The 21,221-nt window shown below is 41.1% G+C and overlaps 2 protein-coding genes across 9 annotated transcripts in view; one reads left to right on the top strand and one right to left on the bottom strand.

Moving 5' to 3' along the window:
- Positions 1-7,046, top strand: part of SAMD3 (sterile alpha motif domain containing 3) — an 84,648-nt gene extending 77,602 nt beyond the window's left edge. The window contains exons 8-11 of the mRNA XM_045011865.1: positions 2,404-2,613; positions 2,974-3,145; positions 5,847-5,929; positions 6,528-7,046. Of these exons, the coding sequence (XP_044867800.1) occupies positions 2,404-2,613; positions 2,974-3,145; positions 5,847-5,929; positions 6,528-6,905 (843 nt within the window). The 3' untranslated portion in view covers positions 6,906-7,046. The remainder of the gene's footprint in view (positions 1-2,403; positions 2,614-2,973; positions 3,146-5,846; positions 5,930-6,527) is intronic.
- A 1,151-nt stretch (positions 7,047-8,197) lies between these two features.
- The window catches only part of L3MBTL3 (L3MBTL histone methyl-lysine binding protein 3), a 153,301-nt gene continuing 140,277 nt past the window's right edge, over positions 8,198-21,221 (bottom strand). For all 8 annotated transcript variants that reach the window (XM_045011477.1, XM_045011474.1, XM_045011475.1 and 5 more), the window contains 3 exons: positions 15,556-15,719; positions 15,166-15,228; positions 8,198-11,350 (listed from right to left, as the gene is read on the bottom strand). In XM_045011477.1, the coding sequence (XP_044867412.1) occupies positions 11,207-11,350; positions 15,166-15,228; positions 15,556-15,719 (371 nt within the window). In that variant the 3' untranslated portion in view covers positions 8,198-11,206. The remainder of the gene's footprint in view (positions 11,351-15,165; positions 15,229-15,555; positions 15,720-21,221) is intronic.

Raw genomic sequence — 21,221 nt, 5'->3', positions numbered from 1 at the left:
ACGTGTATATAATGGCTGACAAATGCCTCTTCAGCTGGACTGCAATTTTGTGATTAGAAACAGATTACAGGGAAAAATGCTCCTAAGTATTTTAAATATGCATTACCATTCTGAACATGCTAAAATATAGTGCCAGCAGCAGTGTGCTTATCTGACACAACTGCAGATGTCGCTGTGCTTGCAAACTTCTGGTTACTAAAGATAACAAAGCTGGTTGTGTTGTCCACCTGCAGCAGCCAAATTGTAATTCCATAAACTGCAGCTGTATCACAAACTTTGGGCTTTATTTTCAATTCCCTTATGCCTTCCTTCATTTCTCCTTCTCTGTTCATGTTCTTCCCCCTGCTTCCCAATACCTACCCCTCTTGTGATGGGCAGATGGGCTTCAAAAGAGAACCTGCTGCCTCAGGCAGGAGCTGTTTGTTCTTTGCAACTACAGTACCACAGAACAGTTGAGCCCTTGGCAATGGCTATTGCATTCAACCCTGCTACCAGTTTGATGAGGAAGGAAGAAGGGAGGTGGGACTGAAGAAAGGGGAAGGAGCAGCTTAAGGGAATTAAAACCCCACCATGTTACAAGCCAACATCTCAAAATTCTGGGAGCCACTAATAAAATAACATATGGTGTTTGAAACTCAAATCACATCTCAATTTCTGTCTATTGCCAAGCTGATGATTCAGAGTTTAAGGTTGTTTTAATGATAATGTGCAGTTCTATACTTTTGGAGAGAAGTTTTTATAAAGTGGAACCTGAGCTGTAAATTTCCAAGCTAATCATTTTTGTCTTGAGGGCTCTTTCCTTGAGTAAATTATAAATTCTTTCCACCTTAACATGATAGGTTTACCAAGGTATTTTGGCTGGGATACAGAATATAACTCTCCATGTTGCACATACAGACAGATCTGTGAAGCACTCTGGCGTCTATTAGGATGACTAGTGCTATATGAATGAAAGTGGTTGTTGGCAGATAATGCATATAGTTTGAACCTCCAGTAAATCCTTGAGGGTGGAAGATGGTGGGTGTAAGCTTATATGAGTATTGACCAGCTCCTGAAGCCTCGACTACACTAGTGTTTTGGTGGAAATTTCCCAGCAGTGGGTGGTAATGGTGGGATTGATTGTATAAACTGATCCCTGATTGTTTTCTCATTACATCATCTAGATGACATGGTGGTGGTGATGCCTGACCTGTCTAAACATCTTTTCATCACTGTGTTCCCATCATTAAGCTGCACCAGTGGGAGACCTACTGGAAAATACTAGTGTAAATGCAGTTTGAGGGGTAGTTTTGATCAGTGGCTCTTTTATATTCATCTCAGGCTCATTTCAACAGACATTTCACTGGTTTCCTCCAGTGAAAGCTAAGTAGTTCCAGGTGGCTGCATTTATTGCTTCTGATAGCAACTGCTCCTACTAATTATAGGTTATATAACTCAGTAGGGATGGCCTGATAATTTTTAGGAAAACTGTTAGTTATGTCTACAACTACAGACTAAACAACTTCTCCAGAACACCAACAAGTAAATTACTTAAATTGTGGTTGCCATCAGAATTGTGGCTCTGCTCTCATTTCCAATTTAAAGTTATAAAGTAGACACGGTGAGAAACCCATGAAAAACTTAAGTCTGGTGGGTCTTTGAAAAATGTCTTTAGTAAAATGACACTACTTCATTCAACTGAAGAGCAGTTCTGCAAACATTTATTTGTGAGTGTAGTTCTATTGATATCAATGGGACTGCTCAGGTGAATAATTGTTGTGAGAGTCTGAAGGATTCCCTCCCTCCCCCCACCATGTATATTCTTAGTTGTATCTACTTTTAATTATTAAGATGCTGGGCCTGAGCAGCATTAGCTATGCACTACTAAGGGAGTGATCTTGCATCTTCAATCAAATTGTTTACTAATTTCCAATGAGCTACACACCCACTAAAAAGGCAGTGTGATTGTGGAAAGATCACTGAGGGAGTAATTTGAGCTCAAGAAACAAGGAGGAGAATCAAGTCTGATTTTCAGAATCCAGGTGGAGTTTGCAGGGGTGGTAGTTAGGAAGTGGTGAAGCACTGGACTGGGTTACCTAGGGAGGTGGTGGAATCTCCTTCCTTAAAGGTTTTTAAGGTCAGGCTTGACAAAGCTCTGGCTGGGATGATTTAGTTGGGGATTGGTCCTGCTTTGAGCAGGGGGTTGGACCAGATGACCTCCTGAGGTCCCTTCCAACCCTGATATTTTATGATTCTATGAAATGTCTCCATTTGTAAACTGAACACACTTAATCCGAAGATTGAAGCCCAATAAACCATGCCATTTTTACATGACAAATCATCTAGGTCCTCCAGCAGGAAAAATACTTCTGGGCTGTGTAAATTCTATAGAGAACTCACAATCTGTTATTGTATTGCTGACAGGAAGAGATTGTTTATCTTGAAGGCCATGACACTGAGATGGATGAACATATTATCTGGTTTAAGCAAGAATATATGAAAACAGAGAGGAACTGGGAAGAAGTTGATAAAAGGATGAACAAGACATTAGAAATGCGAAGAAAGATGATCAGTAACAAAGCATCTTTGAAAGAGATTCTCCAACTCTTTCCTTTCTTAAGATGTCCTTATGAGGTAATGGCTTCAATAACAGTATTGCATGTTATGATCTAGATATGGGCAAGATGGCACGCGTGGGAGTGCTCTACTGCATGTTTTTAGTAAAGCATCCATTAATATTCAATTTCTCCAATAACCCACTAGTAAATGTGTGTTCCTGCCCTGGCACTACTTCAAAATATTCACTAATTAGTACTTTACGCATACCATGCACTATACTATCATGCGGCTATTGTATATACTTTTAACAAAACATGAAATTTTTCTCTTCAGGAAAAAAAATTGGAGCTAGTCTATTAATTGTCTTCAATGTGTGCACCTCAGAGTTAATTCATTTATTTTGAATACTGAAATAAAATTTTCCTCTTCCTTCAGCTTTTTAGAGAGTTCCAGCTCCTTACACACATGGATATTTATAAGAAAACAGTTGAAATTTTGGAGATTTATTCAGAAAACATATTGACTTTGTACTCGGTGAGAAATAATCCAATTAATGTGATGCTGCGAGAAAATCTGAAACAGCACACAGAGGAAGACATTCTGAAATGTCAGTATAAACGGTCTATGCATTATTTGTCTGAGTTTTCTAGTACATAATTGTCCAGGCTGCTGTTACTAGACTATCTTCTACTTATCTGTAGAAAAAAAACAACCCATTTTAAAAATGTATCTGGGGCTGGTTGAAAATATATTGGGGTATGGGGGAATTACCAAAGAGAATATAAATCCATTAATGGGGAGGGGAATTAATTAAGTGAATGAGATTTTATTTGTCTCTCTAACAGGAAAAGAAAAATTTGAATAATAGGTAAAGAAAGAAATCCTATATAATAGCTACTGCAAACATGCAGGAAATGAAATATTTCAAATATAGATATGTGCCTGTTTATAGCCTAGATAATTGGCTAATAAACTTACTGTACCATTGGCAAACTAGTTTTGAAAAACCATGGACAATTCTAGAGGCTCCAAATGGAGAAAATCATGTGTGGAATACCTGTTGTCTAAAAAGGAAGGAAGTGATCTTGGAAATTACTGTTCTTAAGGTTAAAGTCTGTTCATAGTGAAATAATGGAAAGAAAAGTTACTTACTAATATCTAGTTCAGGGAGATTGCCTCTGCAGATCCACATGCTTGCCCACATTAGTGAGGCGAGATTAGTAAAACTGGGACTTTTCAGCTTGGAAAAGAGACGGGTAAGGGGGGATATGATAGAGATCTATAAAATCATGACTGGTGTGAAGAAAGTAAATAAGGAAGTGTTATTTACTCCTCCTCATAACATAAGAACTAGAGGTCACCAAATGAAATTAATAGGCAGCAGGTTTAAAACAAACCAAAGGAAGTATTTCTTCAAACAACACATGGTCAATTTGTGGAACTATTTGCCAGAGGATGTTGTGAAGGCGAAGACACTAACAGGGTTCAAAAAAGAATTAGATAAATTCAAGGAGGGTAGGTCCATCACTGGCTATTAGCCAGGATGGGCAAGGATGGTGATTACCTGTTCTGTTCATTCCCTCTCGGGCACCTGGCATTGGCCATTGTCGGAAGACAGAATATTGGGCTAGATGAACCTTTGGTCTGGCCATTGGAAAATCAGTAATCTTTGCAGCCATGTGAGAACACTCTTATACATCCACAACTATTTGGATCTGTGGGTGCAAACTGATTGCACTCAGTTCCTTTCCACTTCTCTCAAAACCTTCATCTAGAAAACTAGAGTATGGGAAGGAGAATGGAAAGTGTGAATCTGCAGAGGCAAGCACTTCAACCAATTCCTGTAAGTACCCTTCATTTCTTCCAGAATTTCATCTGTAGCTCCCTTCTTAGAGCTAAGACAGCAGCACTCCTCAAACTAGGTAAGACAGAAGTACTCCTCAAACTAGACTGCTCTCCTGAAGCAGGCACAAGCGGGGGAGGTCAAATCCAGGGTAATGTTCTAGGATTGTGCAGTTCTCCTAAGTAGCAACTTTGTAAATCTTGCTTTTCAAAAATTAAGGAACCATGCCAGTGAGGCTGGTTGGTTTTTGTTTTACCTACTACGAGAAACACTCAATCACGCTGCAACCCCAGGTAGACGATGTGTTTGAATGCACAGCCTAATTCATTAGAAAGCCTTTTGATGGAGATACGCTCCTACATTAACCTTAAGGCAATACAAGGTGCACAGGATTTTCAAAAGGGATTCTCTTTAAAACAAAACAAAAAGAAAGTCAAAACTCTCATCATCTAAGTAAGTTGTGAGGCTCCTAGAAAACTGGGAGAGGAATCAAGTGATTTTTTCCCCTGTGTAGACCAGACCTAACACCCTAAAGGAGGAATTTTGCGTGGGGTGAAGAGCTTTCTTTTTGTGCAAAAAAATTGTAAATGGCATATACTAGTGATGGGAATATGTCTAATGCCACACTTCAAAAAACCTAACTGTTTGTGATTTGAGAATGGAGAGGGAAAATGTTATTTACAATACTTAAAACAGGTGGTACAAAGTATTTTTTTTAAAATGCATTGTTAGGAGCAATCCTGACTTGGCAGTAAGATGGCCTAGATCAGGGGTCGGCAATCTTTCAGAAGTGGTGTGCCAAGTCTTCATTTATACACTCTGATTTAAGGTTTCACATGCCAGTAATACATTTTAACATTTTTAGAAGGTCTCTTTCTATAAGTCTATAATATATAACGAAACTATTGTTGTATGTAAATAAGGTTTTTAAAATGTTTAAGAAGCTTCATTTAAAATTAAATTAAAATACAGAGCCCTCCCGGACTGGTGGCCAGGACCCGGGCAGTGTGAGTGCCACTGAATATCAGCTCATATGCCACATTCGGCACGCGTGCCATAGGTTGCCTACCCCAGATCAGATCATCTAAGAGGGCTCTTCCTTCATTGACTTCTGGGGGAATTTGCACTTGTAATATCATTTGATTAAAAAGCAGCAACCTGGAATTCTTACTAGAAGACATTAATGAATTTGGAAAAATCTTAAATGTATGGTTCTAGTGTAAATACACTCTCTTTTTGAAAGTAATATTTTGCCTTTATGTTGGGGAATCTAGACCACAACAGAAGGTGCAGTTTACTCTTTAAGGTGCTTTGGAATAGCAATCTCATAAGGAAGCGACAAGTCATCGACAACCAATCTTATAATTCACTGTTAATACATCATAAATCTCCATCTGTTCTTCAAGGATGCTAATAATCAAATATTTTCATTTTTAATTTAGTAAAAAATCTTTGCTTTTGACAGATATGAAAATGACTGCCACATGCCTACTTCTACCAGATGTCTTTGGAGACGATCCCAGTCTGTTTGTTGCTGTGAACGAGGAGGTACATAAATGCGTCCGTAGAGGCTAGCTACACTGCCAAACAAACTAAAATCCTGCTCCATTTTCAGCCACATGTATTAAATTTAACGTCCTGGTTTTAGAAGCACAGCTGCCACACACTTTTTTCAAGCAGCTACTGCTGCTTAGGTTTTTTATTTTTTTAAATAATGGTGTGCAATATCTAAGGAAATGCCACATCACATGGCAGCTAGGGGCTTTTAGAGGAGTGTGATCTAGTAGTAAGAGTGGGGATAGACAGCAATCCTGGTCTCTCGTCCTGATTCTACCACTGACTCCTGATTGAAACAAGTCACTTAGGCCCAGATCCTTGAAGTGTTAGGAACCCAACTCCCATTGGTTCCAATGGAAGTTAGGTACCTAAAGTACTTTTTGGATCTGGCCCTTAGCCTCTGTGTCTGTTTCTTAATGGTGACATTAACCCATCTTTCAGCCAAAGGTCTCAAATAACCTGACTTATTAACCAAGTTCACAGCATTATTTTCAAGCACAATTAATTCTCTTAATCTTTACTGCAGTTTTTACAGTTCAGCTCTAACCTAGTGACATCAAATGATCATTTGCCTTAATTTTTTTTTCAGGTGAAGGTGTTGACACCAGTCTTGGAAGTAAAAAATCCCTTCAGTGTTAATACATGTGAGTTTGCTTTGTATATAGAAAGAGAGAAACTGGCCCAGCTGGATGATTGTACTATGGCTCTAGCTGCTCTAGTGGCTGCATTTCATGTGTTTGGCATCCAGTGTCCAAAAAGGATCCACAACACATTTAACTTTCTAGAGTCACTGATTTTAGAGATGAGAAGTCCACAATCCCTCCCAAAGAAGGTAAAGAGAAAACTGGAAGAACTTGAACGTCTGAACATTTATGATGTCCAAAACACTTGTCTCAGGGGAATGTCTTTTGGAGCAGTTGACTCTTTGTCTGAAGAAATCGGTGGTTGTAAAGATAAGTTGGTGTAATTCTTTCCAGTGGAATTGTATTAATAGCTGTTTTTTTTATTGTACTGGCTGCTTTTTTCGTTTTGAACACATGAGCATTTTCATTATTTTCAATGGAAATTCTAGAGCAACTTATTGAAAAAATAAAATTTTATAAGTAGATGTATGTGTGGGCAGTTATTTTTATATAAACTTTTGGAGCAAGTTTTGACCAAGTCAAAGGTAAGAAGCATACTTTGATTTAAACATTTTGCCGTCTCAGTTATTTGCATTCATGTTTTGGTGGGAGTTACTCTAATAGGAGTTAAATCTTTACAATTAAGATTTGATAATTGAAAATGTGCTTTGATTAGTATTTTGCATCCTAAAAATGTGTCCAATTTTTAATTTGCAAATGCTAGAACTATGTATGACACAATTTGGTAAACAGTGAAGAAATTCACTCATTCATTTTTCACCTTTTTTACTAGTTACTTGAACTTACTAAATAAAAATCTGCCAGGATGAGATCTCAAGCTAGCGAGAATGAGTTGTTTGGGACATTCCTGTATGCCTGTAAAACTACATAGCTGTTGAGAGGAGAGACTTCATTTGTTTTTCCTTCTCTCACTCCTGCAAATACTACAGTGACTCGTAGGGAGCCCAGTCTGCCCCTATGCTGAGGCATTTACAAATCGAGGCTGACACTCCTCCTCCCCTTCCATAGCCCACTTACCTTCTAGAGCCCTTGCATCCCTGGGATTTCAGGAGTCCCAATCCCACAGAGAGATGGAAATTGGCTACTCTTTGCAGAATTAAAAGGATTCTACCCTATTAAAGCTATCATAGCCTTGAAAATGTCAGAGAAATTTGGAGTTTGTGGTCCTCCTCATGATGCTAGCCTTCAACACCCATTTGTGCGGATTTAAAAATATAACTTTTGTGCTTTCTCCCCTGCTGGCCCTCATGGTTGGCAGAAGCGCCCCCTAATAAAGACCTGCAAAATTATCTCCTCCTCCAAATCTCACCTTAAAACTATCCTCTGGCATGAAGCCTAGAAACGATGACAACAGTGAGGCTTCTGGTATGCTGAGAACACTGCCTATCATGCTGACGGGTACCGTCCAGTGTTTCCTTGTACTCTCCCATGTGTATGTCTCTATCCAGCTATTGTTTCATCAGACTTAGTCCTTGCTCCCAAGAGTTTGCAATCTCTTTCTGTTCTGTGTTTGGGGTTCTGGTCCATAACTTGGGTTCCTAGATGCTATGATAAGATCAATAAGGATGCTGGAATAGCAGAGGACTCAGAAAAACCTTATTTTCGTTTAAGCATTTAGAAGAAAATGTACTTGGTTATAGGTTAAGATTTGCAAACTGCTTATTTCAGAATTAGGAATTAGAGATCAAATATTACAAAAATTACAGTTAAACCATTCACATGTTACACAGTTTAAGAACTTACAACTCACTTCATTTGTTGCTAAAACAAAACAAACATATAACAGCAGTAGTTTTAAGAACAAACCAGACTCCTATCATTTCTTTGGCTGTATGTCTAGGATGGGTCAAGATAGAAAAAACTTCTCCCATCTTTTGCTGCTTACAAAGTTAAAACTGTAAATTTACACAAACCATGAAAATGTTATGCACTAGTGGTTAAACTTGCTCACTTGGAGAAAAATGTTAGGCCTGATGGCATTCTTACCCAAGTGTGTTGCCTCCTTTAAAAAGCAGCAACAAAATGATGTTCTTTTGGAAACAATTTTGCATTCATGAACCATTTGCAACACCGAAAGGTGGTAAAATTCCACATGCATTTTAGTTGGACAGATCCTGTCCAATTCTTTTACCACCACCATTTGCGGGGCCATCATGGGAATCTAACCTCCAAGAGTTGGACTGTGCCATCTCATGTGCACAGAACAGCAATATTTTTTATATTGACATCGAAATCTGGAAAAAAACACTGCAAAAACAAGGGGAAAAATTTTCAAAAACAATTACAAAAAGTTTGGATTCTGGTGCTTTGAGATTTAATTCACAGTTAATGCAGTAGCAGCCCTGAATCAAGCTGGCATTTTGTTAACAAGAGGGTTATCAAAGTTAAGTAAAAGTCTGCTTTAGCTATTTAACCTTCAATACTTCATTTGACCACTTTTGTTTTTTCTGAAACACTTTTTCGTTGAACCTTTAAACCCCAACATCAAAATAAAAGATCCCTCCCACCCACCAAAAAAAGTTTGTTAAAAGATACAAAAAATCTTTAAAACAAGTTTTTTTAAAAGCAAAAACATTAAAAGTTCAAGAGAAACATGCAAAGCTAACAAACTCAAAACATTTAAGAATTTTAAAACAAACGTCTCCTATGCCAAGATGCCAGCTTCTGCATATTTATTAACACTTTAGGTCCTAATCACTGTCTAACATTAAACAGTGTTAAACAATATCGAGGGTTAGGTATACAGAAACCTCAGTCTGCTTAATACCATGGCACAAACACCATTAAAAATCCTTTTATTAAAGGTAAGAGGGAAAAAGTATTTGTAATCTATTGAATAAGGCTTTCATTTTAACAACATCCACACCGCCAGACAGAACAGTTCAGTTGTGAAGTACAAGAACATAACAAGCTTCTCCAATTAAAATTTTATTTTGTATTGTTGATACAATAAGACTGCAGTTTAAGTGTACAAATTTTGAATAAAATATAAAATTATTATTTATGCAATGCTATGGAAGGAGATTAATAGAGCAATGCAACTTACGTCAGACTGACACTGTTTTACTTGGAATTATGGCAGGTACCAGTCACCTAACTGTTCTGCAAGCGGCACACGGAGCTCTTGAAAACCTTTAAGGAATTCAACCTCATGAAAGAGAAATTAGGAAAAATGATAGGAAGATTTTCCCAGACTTGTGTGTGACAGAAATGTTCTATTTGTTCTGAATTAAAAAGTTGAACATTCTCCCTCCCCCCCCCACCCCAAAAGACCAGGAATAAGAGATTGTACGGGGAAAACTTCTCCAACTAACCACCCTCTTCCTGTGAAGAGAATTCTCACCAGGAATGTTCCAGGTCAGTCCTCAGTTTTCAGGTAGGTAGGCCTTCTCTATCTTAAAGTGCATCTGCTCTATATTGTGATTTATATACTGAGTGCAACACCTTACCTGCCAAATGCTCATAACAATCCTTCAAGAAGAGTCTCTTACCTAAATACCTGCTGTAGGACACCTTAGTCCTGCTAACGAACTGGTGAAATCTATGCCTTAACAAGTGAGCCCCACACTCCTTTTGAATATCCCTTTTCTTCCTCACTTTAATCACTCCTCTGCCTGCAAAGATTTTTCTTGAATCACGGTGACTTTCAAGGGGCTCACGAGTGAGAAATCTTTGAGGTCCCATCTCAGCATTCCATTCTTTTCCATTATTGCAATAACTACTAGAGATTAGCATATACAGATTTAGGAAAATGTTTCCCCTTTTTGTTTATATTCTTGCCTATATATATATATAATGTTCCTTCATGTGCTGTATAACACAGTGGGCTCCCTTATGTAGAAAGACGGGAGCACCATGGTGCAACATGACCAAAGGTATTCTATGGAGGTTAAGCTTTATTTTTCAGTTGCAGTCATCTCCTTTATTGGTCTTTTGGTAAGTTACACTAAAGATGCTGGTGGAAAAAACTCAACATTTTTGTATCGTGCAAAAGTAAAAACATTCAGTTATCAAAAAAGCTAATTTCAACCCCAAATGTTTTACTAGCAAGTCGACAATTTTATAAACTGTAAAGTTATACACTGTAGCAAAGTGTTACTTATGTAGCATAAGCACTGCATTTTAAACTATGGTACAAAATTAACATTAGCCATAACAGTCTCAACTGGCTACTTGTAGCCTAATTTTTGGCTAATCAGTTTTGTTTTGATAATAGGAAGTGAAGGCTACTGAAAAGGAAAACGGATATGTGAAATATACTTCAGGAATTCTTAGATCATATTAACATTTGCCTTATTTTAATATAGGATAAATAATTAGTGAAGGTTTTCTTGACGCCTGAATAAAATTAGAAATACTAACAGTTCATGAGAGAATCAGCACCATACGTATGGCAAATAAGACTAGCTGATGCAGTTGTTATACAGTACCTTGTTAAAAGCTCAAACACATTCCAGAAGAGTTCAGGTGTACTGGCTCTCAGAGTATAAATAGTCCACCAGTGCTGACTAATTTTTCTTCCTTTCTTAGAGTTCTTACTTGACAATTCTAGCAAGTCTTTGTGCTTTGAATAAAACATGAGTTCCAGGGGAGAAAACTGGCTTCTAAACAATTTCCATTCATCTCAAAGTTCATTGTGTGAGTTTTTCTCTGCGGCTTTGAACATCAGAATGGAATTGAAGATTTTTAGGGCCGGTCCCAGTTTAATGCTCATTATTTTGACTATGTCTGCTTGGGTCATTAGTAGAAATGCTTCTCCATCAATTTGCTTTAAAACAAAATGTGAGTGAAAAACACAAAGAAAGCTATTAAGTCGGAGGCTATGGTACTTTAAATATTTAAAGATAATTTAAACTGAAATCCCCAGTAAGTCAATTAAAATTTCAGACTGCCATAAGTGGAAGCTTGAATTCAAAATTCAGAGGATTTCTGGTTCAAAATCCCTATATGCAAATGTGTCCTTGGTTTACATCCAAAGTTATAATGACCCTATTTCCTGTTTCTATTGGAAACATATTCTGTCCTCTGGATTTCAGCCTAGTCACATATCTGAATCCACCTCCCAACTATTCCTTGCCTCAAACCTCCACAGAAAGGTTCCCTAATTTAACTCCCACCCTAGACAAATAATTTAAGATCCCTTTCTTCAGCTGCTCTTTCCTTCCCCATTAAAACAGACTTGGTCCCAGAGGCCAAAAGTTTAGCTATATCAGCTTTAAACAAGGATCAAGTTTTTTTACAGCATTTACAATATTTGGAAGAAAAGTATCCACTATTTAACGTCACCATTTTAATACACACAAATAATAAGTATTGCATAAATTGCTAATTTTGTTGGAGGTTAATAGTGGAAGACAACATTAAAGGCCGAATTTTCAGCCCATCCACAACAGATCTCTAGTTTTTGCCTATGTTTGTGGTCATCGGCAATGCGTGGGGAGAGGCCATGTGGGTAAATGCCCCCCAGCTTTCTGCTTGGCTGCCGGGGGGAGGGAGAGGAGCTCTGTCCTCCTTCTGCTGTGCCTGACTCCCAGCACACTTGGCCTCTATCCCTGGCAGCCGGACCTGGGTGGGGAGCTGGGTGGCGGGACTGGTCTCTCAAGGTCGCTGCTCTGTGCAGTGCAGGGGCTGCCTGAGAGAGCCTGGTTGGGGCGTTTGGTGGCAGGCTGCCCCCGGCCAGGCTGCTGGGGACAGGGGCTGAGTTGACCAGAGTCCCCTCTTCCCCTACTCTGCCTTGGCACGTTTCCAGCTCACTCAGCCCCTCCTCAGCAGCTGGGCCTGGGGTGGCCCACCACCACCGCTGCCTCCCCAGCCAGGCTCTCTTAGGCAGATGCTGTGCTGCACTGAGTCAGCAACCCAGAGCGGCCAGCTTCCACCACATGAGAAGCGACTTGGTCCTGCCAGGGAGAACAGCTGAATGTGCCGTGGGGTGTGTGTGTGTGTGTGTGTGAGCAGTGGGAGAAGGACAGAACACCCCTCCACCCCCCGATAATGTGGGGCAGGGAGAGTGCAGCGGCCCTGGGCTGGGTGCAGTGGGAGCTGGGCAGAGGAAACACATAGGGCTATCACGTGACCTCCCATTTAGATTGCCAGTACGGGGAGGCACGAATTGTCTACATTCGTTGTGCAAACAATGGAGTGAAGTTTACGTCACGTAGCCATCAAGATACTGTGGCACTATCTGACATACTTGTCATGGTTACAGTGCCGGCTGCACCTCTGCAGGACTAAAGGCCCTTTCTGGTCTCTCGGCGAGCACCCCCTAAGGTGTCAGAATTTCACAACTCTCACTTGTCTAGGCTGGGCATCAACTGTGGCTACCCAGCAGGTCCACCTCGGTTTGGCACCTGTGGTTCTTCCCTCCAGGAGTCAGTGAACAGTCACTTAAAGTATTTTTTAACAGTAGGAACAAAGGCCCAGATCTGCAAAGGGACTTAGGCGTTGTGATGCTCAGCGTTGCCATGCCCAACTTCCAGAAGCCTAGAAAACTCAGAGGAACAATACTGAGATCCACAAAGCCTGAGTTAGGTGCCTTTGAATTCAATCCATAAAGCCAGCATGCTAGGCAAGGCAGCCAGTGAGAGATGCAGATATGAGGGGTGTGTCCTAAGCCCTTCCCCTCAGACAGACAGGTGCCTCCCTGCAGCCCAGACTTAGATGCCTATCTCCATGACCTGGGGAAAGATAAACAATCTTTTGTGTGTGGGACCCAATGCAGTAGGTGTGTCCAGAGGCCTCCTTACACCACACAAAACATCCTAGAGGTGGGGGAGCTTAGGCAGGAGATAGGTGTCTGGAAGCCTAGCCCTAGAGGGAGGCAGTAGCATACATGCCCTAGAGGGAGGCAGTAGCAAACACACAGGTGCCTAGGGAAATTGTACAGCAAAAACCTGAGTGAGGTGCCTACAGGCTTCAGCAGCAGCTCAGCAGGAGTTTTGTGGATTGCAGTGGAGCTTCAAAATGGACTAGTCATCTAAGTACTTTTGTGGAAACAAGCCAAAGCATTTAGAGAAAAAGAATTTTAAAACAAAGGGAATGTAGGTGCCTAAGTCCAAATTTAGATCCTCAAAACCCCTGCTCAGCTGCCATCTAATCCTTCAGGTGCCTAAACACCCTGGATGCCTAGGTTTCCACTGGTAAAGTCCCCATGGTACCTAAACTTTTCACCATGGCCAGGCACACAACTGCCTCAGTCCTGGCACCATCGAGCAGCCTGAAATCACGTTTAAGCCCCAGTGGGATTCACAAAGTCAGCATTACCAGCCACCTCATGAGCAGGACCTGATTCAGTAAACATGCTTACCTTAGAGCATATCTACCAGATCAGAACCTGCACAAAGCACAGCCCGTGAGGGTGCTCCCTCTTTTACCCAATGGACCAACCTCTCTCTCTTTCACATATCCCTTTGACGGTAGGCTAGCCAGGCCTAACTTCTTCAGATATCCCTAGTAGGTATGTATGTTTCAGTCTGGTGCCCCTGAACAACCACCTACACTTGAGAGTCCCTTTTCATCCAGCCAGAGCTCCTCTGTTCTTGCCAGTTCACAGAGTTTGGTTCTGCTTTTCAAAACCAGTTTGCTAAGGAGGAGATGGTTGGAACCAAAAAGTACAATCTGTTTAGTTTGGGCATTGCCTCTTAACAACCCATAAATGTTTACCAAGAGGTGGCTTACCTTGAGCCATTGTTTTGCTTCCTGCTTCCTCCCCCACCAATCAAACTAAACTAACATTCATACAGTAAACATCCCAACAACCAGGTCCCATATAATATACATGGCTTACTACAGAGCTGTTCCGTTTCTGTCACAACTCTGTCTAGATGACTTAAATTGCAACCACAGTTATTTGCAGCCACAAAACTACAGGGATAAAAAGGCTGGTTAAGGCTTTGCTGAAAATCATGCTCCAAGTCTTATCTTTGATATATTTTACTGCCCATTCAATGACATGCAAAACCATGTAACCTTCCCAATATTTATTTCACACTGACCTCAAAGACTACTGTGCAGGTGAGCACACTTTGATACATTTATTTTTTAAAATTTGAAGTTAAATTTATTTTTCAACATAGTTTCTTGTTCTATTTCTTAACAAAACTCTTATTAGAGGCCAAGGGCAGTTTTTTCAAAAACACGTAAGTCTCATTTCCGTATGTCACGTAGGCACTTAAGTGACATTTTAAAATTGTTCTTAAGTGCTTTAAAAAAGTTCAACTCCAAATCCTGAAGTCTGCACTCAAGCAAAATTCCCATGGAGCACCATGAAGTCTGACCTAAGGAAGGGTTGGAACAATCACCAAGAGTTTTGGTGGATTCTCTATCACTGGCAATTTTTAAATCAAGACTGGGTGTTTTTCTACTTTGGGGCAGTTCTGTGGCCTCTGCTATACCAGAGGTCAGACTAGATGATCACAATGGTCCCTTTTCACCTGGGAATCTGTGACAGAACATAACAGAAGTTAAGTGTATAATTACCCCATAGGTAAAAGCCGTACCCTATCAATGCAGAATGCAAGCCCATTACAGATTGCAGGGAAATACAGAAATTTAACACATTTCAAACTTTCTATTTATCATGCTCACCTCGTCTTTGAACACCTTGCCATGTTCTTCACATCCTGGTAAACTCCGTATGAATTCAGAAACCTGCCACCAAATCATACCAACAAGTTTTTTAAAAACCCAAGCTTTCTCCCAACATTCTTGCCCAAATGCAGATAAATAGCGAAGACAAACATTTTTCACCTGTCAGAGATAGCTCCTTCATGTACAAATCTATCTTCAGTATTGCTTCTTTATTTACTTATCATGAAGTGAAGTTAGGGCTCTGACAGCTCTACAGTGAGTAGACGCAATCAGTGGAAGCATCCCACTAACATGCACTTTACATTGAAGGACCTGATACCAAGAGAAGTAGAATGCTGTGGCTGTGATACTGAATCTCCGAGGGAAACCCTTCTAAAGTAAACCTACCTCATCTGTACTCCATTTGGAAACTTTACTGGCAGGGATTCCAGCCACACTCGGAAGGAGCTTGCTTTGCTGTTCCCAGCGCAAGGGTAGGCATGGGATTTGGAACTTGGAAGACAAGAAAACTGGCTGAGGAAGAGGCTTCTGGCTGCTGGGTTCTTCTATGTCTATAAAAGATACAAATAAGCATTAAATCCCTCACTGAATGACAAGATCAGTCATGATAAAACATCCTCATCATTATTGACACATGTACTTCCACACAAAAAATGGTTCTGCTTCACTTGTACTGGTGTAAAGTGCTGCAATCTCCCTAGGGTGAACACATTTATAGCAGCATAAAGATGTTCTGTACTGAGACAGCTATTCCTGTACGGGAAGGGGGAACAAACCATACTGCTATACAACCCCTTTATACCAATATAGCTGCATCCACACTAGGGTTGCATCAGTATCACTATTTTGGTTTTAAAAAAAATCGTACCCCTAACCGAAATAATTATGCTGGTGCAAAATCTGCATGTATAGACCAGGCCTTAGTTACTCCAGTTTTATACTGCTGTAATTTCATTAAAATCAGATCTGCACTGGTATAAAATTGCACTGGTGAATCAGGCCTATTATTTCCATGACACACCACATTTATGTCTCTTAAGAAAACATTTTCAGCTATTTTCAGTGTTTTTCACAGAAAAATAAATTTCTGCAGCGGCCCTGCAGTTCTGCTCTTTAGTTATATACTTCATTTGGAAAATATGTTTAATTCTTCCATTTGGAGGTTTGTTTTTCACATCCATTTTCCTTTTTGCATTAAACAACCATAACTCAAACCAGGACAGTTCAGTCTTTGCTCCCTCAAAGGCAACCCAGCTTTGAGGCTAGCCGGAGCTGCAGAGTGCTGTGCAATCTGGAGAAGTATAGAAAATATTATGATGTGTCTGAGGCGGGGGTGGGAGGAGAGAGCGGAGAGCAGGCCTCAAATGATGATGGTATTCTCAAACTGAGCACAAGATACCAGTGTTCATTTCAAGCAGGTCTGCATTCCACTTGGAAACACATTGTCTTTATATTATTCTCTATCAACACATGCTCCAAAACTAAGACTTGTTCCAAAATTCCAAAGCTGAGGTCCCAGTACCACCACCTGTTCTGAACGAGAGAGAGATCAACACTGATAGTTAAGGTTGCCTAAAACTTCCTATTAAAAGTCTGTTTTCAGTAGTTTATAACTGTCAAACTTTAACTGTTCCAGCTGAATTTTTTCCATGCTGAATGCCTGCTGTTTCAGCAAACACAGTTCAGCTGTTTCTAAAACAGAGGATAGGGGAAAAAGGTAATTTTGCTAATGCTAATTCCCCCTCCCCGCCGCAACCATTCTTCACAGCATTTTAGTGCCTCCAGACTTTGGAGCTGGAACCTGAGATTTGGTAGGGGGAGAGTGCTAAAGTTACGTGCCTTTTGCTGTCTCCATGAAAATACACCCCCATTTTACAGTTGTAAGACTCTGAAAATTGTCATTTGCAAAAGCTCAGTAAACCTTGTAGATGCTTGCTGCCAAAATCTCCAAACATTTCCTCTATACTGAGCAGTAGAGCTAACTGAAAACTTTCTATCAACTGTTCCTGACAGAAAATTGGGTTTTCAACACAATTTTTTCGTGAAAAATGCCTGTTTTCCATGAATTTTTTCTTTTGTGTGTTGAAAACATGAAAAGTGAAAACTAATTATTGATTTTAAAATGCTGACACTGTGCCTCATGAGAGTTGCAGTTCAGGTGCTTCTTGTTCCTATTCTCTATGGCCTGGACTCCCCCGCTGGACTTCATTTCCCTGGATGTACTACAGCTATGTGACTACCACGATGCATTGTCTCTCCTAACCCAGAAGCTGTGATCTGCTTAATTCCGACACAGCCTAACATGTGAATGGCTGACATTGCAACCTTAAGGTTTTTAATGTAGTTTTATGTGTTTGTATGTATGTGTGTACAAATGTATTATAGCTCTTTTAGAAAACTAGATCCTTTTTCTGCAAAGTTTATAGTTTAATACAGGCAGAGGAAATATAATGCATGTGAAAAGTTTGTTTTGCTACAGGCTGAGTTTTACTGGGAGTGGCCCACAGGTTTGCTTCTGTTTTATTTCTTATATTCAAACTCTCTTATCAATGTTTGAATTTAAGCTGTACCTCACAAACCACAGACTGAAGATGGCCTGATTGCTAGAGCCTTTTCTCTGAATCCCCTGGCATATAAACTAAACTAGCTTGGATTCCACTTGCACTCAGACTCTGTGAGCCATATTTATAGGTGACAGTAAGGGTATGGCTACACTTGCAGCTGCACAGCGCTGGGAGTTAAACCTGTCTTGGTACAGCTCAGTAGGGAAAGCGCTGCAGTCTGTCCACACTGACAGCTACCAGTGCACTGTCGTGGCCACTTTTGCAGCGGCATTGGGAGCAGTGCATTATGGGCAGCTATCCCAGCGTTCAAGTGGCTGCAACATGCTTTTCAAAAGGGGGGGTGGGGTGGAGTGTGAAAGGGAGCGTGGGGGGGGGGGGGAGAGTGGGTTTTTGGAGCCTACACTGTGTCAGCTCCCTGCCTTGCAAGTTCCGACCCCCCTCCCTTCCCCACCCTCTCTCACTCACTGAAAGCAAACAGCAGCTGTTTGTTTTTTTCTCACAGACCAGATAAGCAGCCGCTCGCCCAAATGGACCCTTCCCCCCGCCACACACATCGCCTCTCTCTTCAAGCAAACATTAGCTATGGGCGTTCCAAAGGGAGCCCCCCTGCCTGCCTCTACTCAGTCACAGCAAACAGTAGCTGTGTTTGGTTTTTTGATAAGCAGCTCCCGCAGAGTTCACAACAAAGCAAAGAGAGGAACCTTCACTTAAAAGGATTATGGGGAGTTTCCGTAGGTCAATCACTGCATAATAAGGTTACTCCCCGTTTACACTGGAGCACCAGGGTCTCAGCCACTCCGCAGCAGCTGTTAATCCTCTCGGGCAGGTGGAGTACCTGCAGCGCTGTAGCCACGGAGATACAGCGCTGTATTTGCCTTGCCAGCGTGGATGGGGAGAGAGTTACAGCGCTGTGGGCGGCTTTATTGCGCTGTAACTCTCAAGTGTAGCCAAGGCCTAAGTGTAAATGACATACTAGTCAGTGTAAATCCAGGGAAGGTAGAATTTGTCTATGCAGTGTTGGAACCAACCTAACTGAAGGTGAGAATTGCAACCAATGTAATTATTTTGGTTCCATTTACCATGAAGAGAAGCTCTAAAGCTAAGGGCATCTAAAGTGCTGTAACATGCACTTTAAGGGTGTAGACTCCAACATACATTCCCTCTAGTGTTCCTTAGGCAGACTCACCTCTGAATTATGCCCAGTGTCTCTAGCTGTCTGTAATTTAGTAGTCAATAAGACATCTATCTTGAGCCCTGTATCCACAATATACACATTCTGCTTTTATGCAGTATTTTTACTAGCTTTCCATTTAAGTTGATAAGAAATATTATGACAAACTTGCCTTGTAAGAGAATTGTTCAAAGCTGACAAATTTTGGGAAAAGGAAGATTCAGTCACAAACTCTTGCCAGGTGATTTGGTAACCAACTGAGTGACTAAGAAGCATCAAAAGTAGGATGAGAGAGATGACAGCCTACACTTCTGTCCCCTCCGTTCCCTGGATGCAAGCTGGATTCCAGTTCTTGTTTCTCAGTTCCCTGCTAGCTAGCTCCATGGAACAGTGCATGGAGCATGTGCTGCAATCAAATTAACTGCCTCTTGTGGGGAAAGCTGGAGGAAAGAAGCTGCTGTAGGCAGGTGTCTTCATGGCAGAGAAGAAAAAGTAAACAACACATTAGGTGCCTGGCTGCAGCAAAATGGTGAATTCCACAGCAGCTTGGGAAAATGCCAAATTACACAGCCAGAGAATTGCAGAGTCCACTGGGCTCTGGCTGAGATGAATGGTGTAGGTCACACCTCTCAGAGCTATTGTTTCAGGATTTCTCCAGAAGCAGGCAGATGGCATTTGATCAGTTTACACTCTGGTTCTCTCTACAACCATGAGGGCTCGAAACTTAGGGTATGGCGACACTTGCAGCTGTACAGCGCTGCCGCGGGAGCGCTTTGAAGTGCGAGTGTGGTCGCGGCGCCAGCGCTGGGAGAGAGCTCTCTCCCAGCGCTGCAGGTACTCCACCTCCCCGAGGGGATTAGCTTACAGAGCTGGGAGCCGCACTCCCAGCGCTGGGGCACTGTTTACACTGGCGCTTTGCAGCGCTGTAAGGTGCTGCGCTCAGGGGTGTGTTTTTTCACATCCCTGAGCGAGAAAGTTGCAGTGCTGTGAAGTGCCAGTGTAGCCAAGGCCATAATTTTGTTAATAAAAAGAAACATCAGATTCTGGAGCACAATTCCATGGGGCTCTAGTTTTGGTATTATAGGTTGAGATTTCAGCTTCTATGTCGGCACAAACTCAGATGCCCCTGTTACTCCATCATGAAGTGTTGTTATAATATTCAGATACCTACTCCCTATCTGGGCATTTTTTAGTAGATCATGCCACAACATTATACAAATAAAAGAAGGTGAAGAAGAATAGATTAAGTAATTAAATATAGATGTTAAGCAATAGTGTCCTCACTTTACAAATCTAATTCTTCAGAATCCTCTATAGAAAATTATCCAAAGTGGTAAGTAGAGCTGGTCATAGAAACTTCCACAGAAACATATTCCATTGGAACATGCAGTTTTGTCAAAACTGAAGTACTTTGCAAACTCAGGTAGATTTTGTTGGCATTTTCTTTAGAAAAAATCAGAAAAAAGTTCAATGTCAAAATGTCCCATTTCAATATTTCTGGAACAAAATGTTTCAATTTTTTTAAATGATTTTCCATTTTGAATGATTAACTTATATTCTATATAATAAAAAAGTCAAAATTAAAACAAAACATATAGAATTACCTTAAATGATTTTTTTTCCAGAATTTTCCTTCACAGAGAATTTTAAAATGTTTGTGTTCACACCAATTCAGAATTAAGCCAAATTGTGAAATCTCAAAATCCTTTTGCAAAACAGAACTTCCATCCTCTACAGCTCTAGTATGGCTATGCCTATCCAGCAAACAAAACCCCAGGTCTGGCCTGTGCCAGTTGACTTGCACTTGCGGCTCAGGCTGCAGGGTTGTTTCATTGCTGAGTAGACTTCTGGGCTCAGGCCAGAACAAAACCCTAAAAATGAAAGAGCTACACTTTTGAAAATATGAACATGCAAGTAGCAAGAAATAAGCCTAGATGAATAGCAGTTATCATGAAGTACACCTCTACCCCGATATAACGCGGTTCTCGGGAGACAAAAAAAAATCTCACCGCGTTATAGGTGACACCCCATTATATCAAACTTGCTTTGCCCCCTCCATTCCTTGTTCCCTGACCACCCCCATCCAGAGACCCCCATCTTTAATCACCCCCTGGATCCCATCCCCTACCCAACCCCCCTGTCCCGACTGCTCCGACCCCTATCCACGCCACTCCGCCCTCTGACAGGCACTCACTGGCAGCGGCGGGAAGTGGAGCGGCCCAGCCCCAGTCTGCTCCGCTTTCCTTGCCCTGGCCCCAGCCGTGTCGCTGGGGAGTGGCTGGGGAAAGGTCCTGCACTCACCTGCCTGGCGGGAAGTG

The sequence above is a fragment of the Mauremys mutica genome, chromosome 3 (assembly GCF_020497125.1).
Source record: "Mauremys mutica isolate MM-2020 ecotype Southern chromosome 3, ASM2049712v1, whole genome shotgun sequence".
Lineage (NCBI taxonomy): Eukaryota > Metazoa > Chordata > Testudines > Geoemydidae > Mauremys > Mauremys mutica.
Note: the sequence above shows the minus strand (reverse complement) of the source record. Positions and strands in the feature narration are given on the sequence as shown.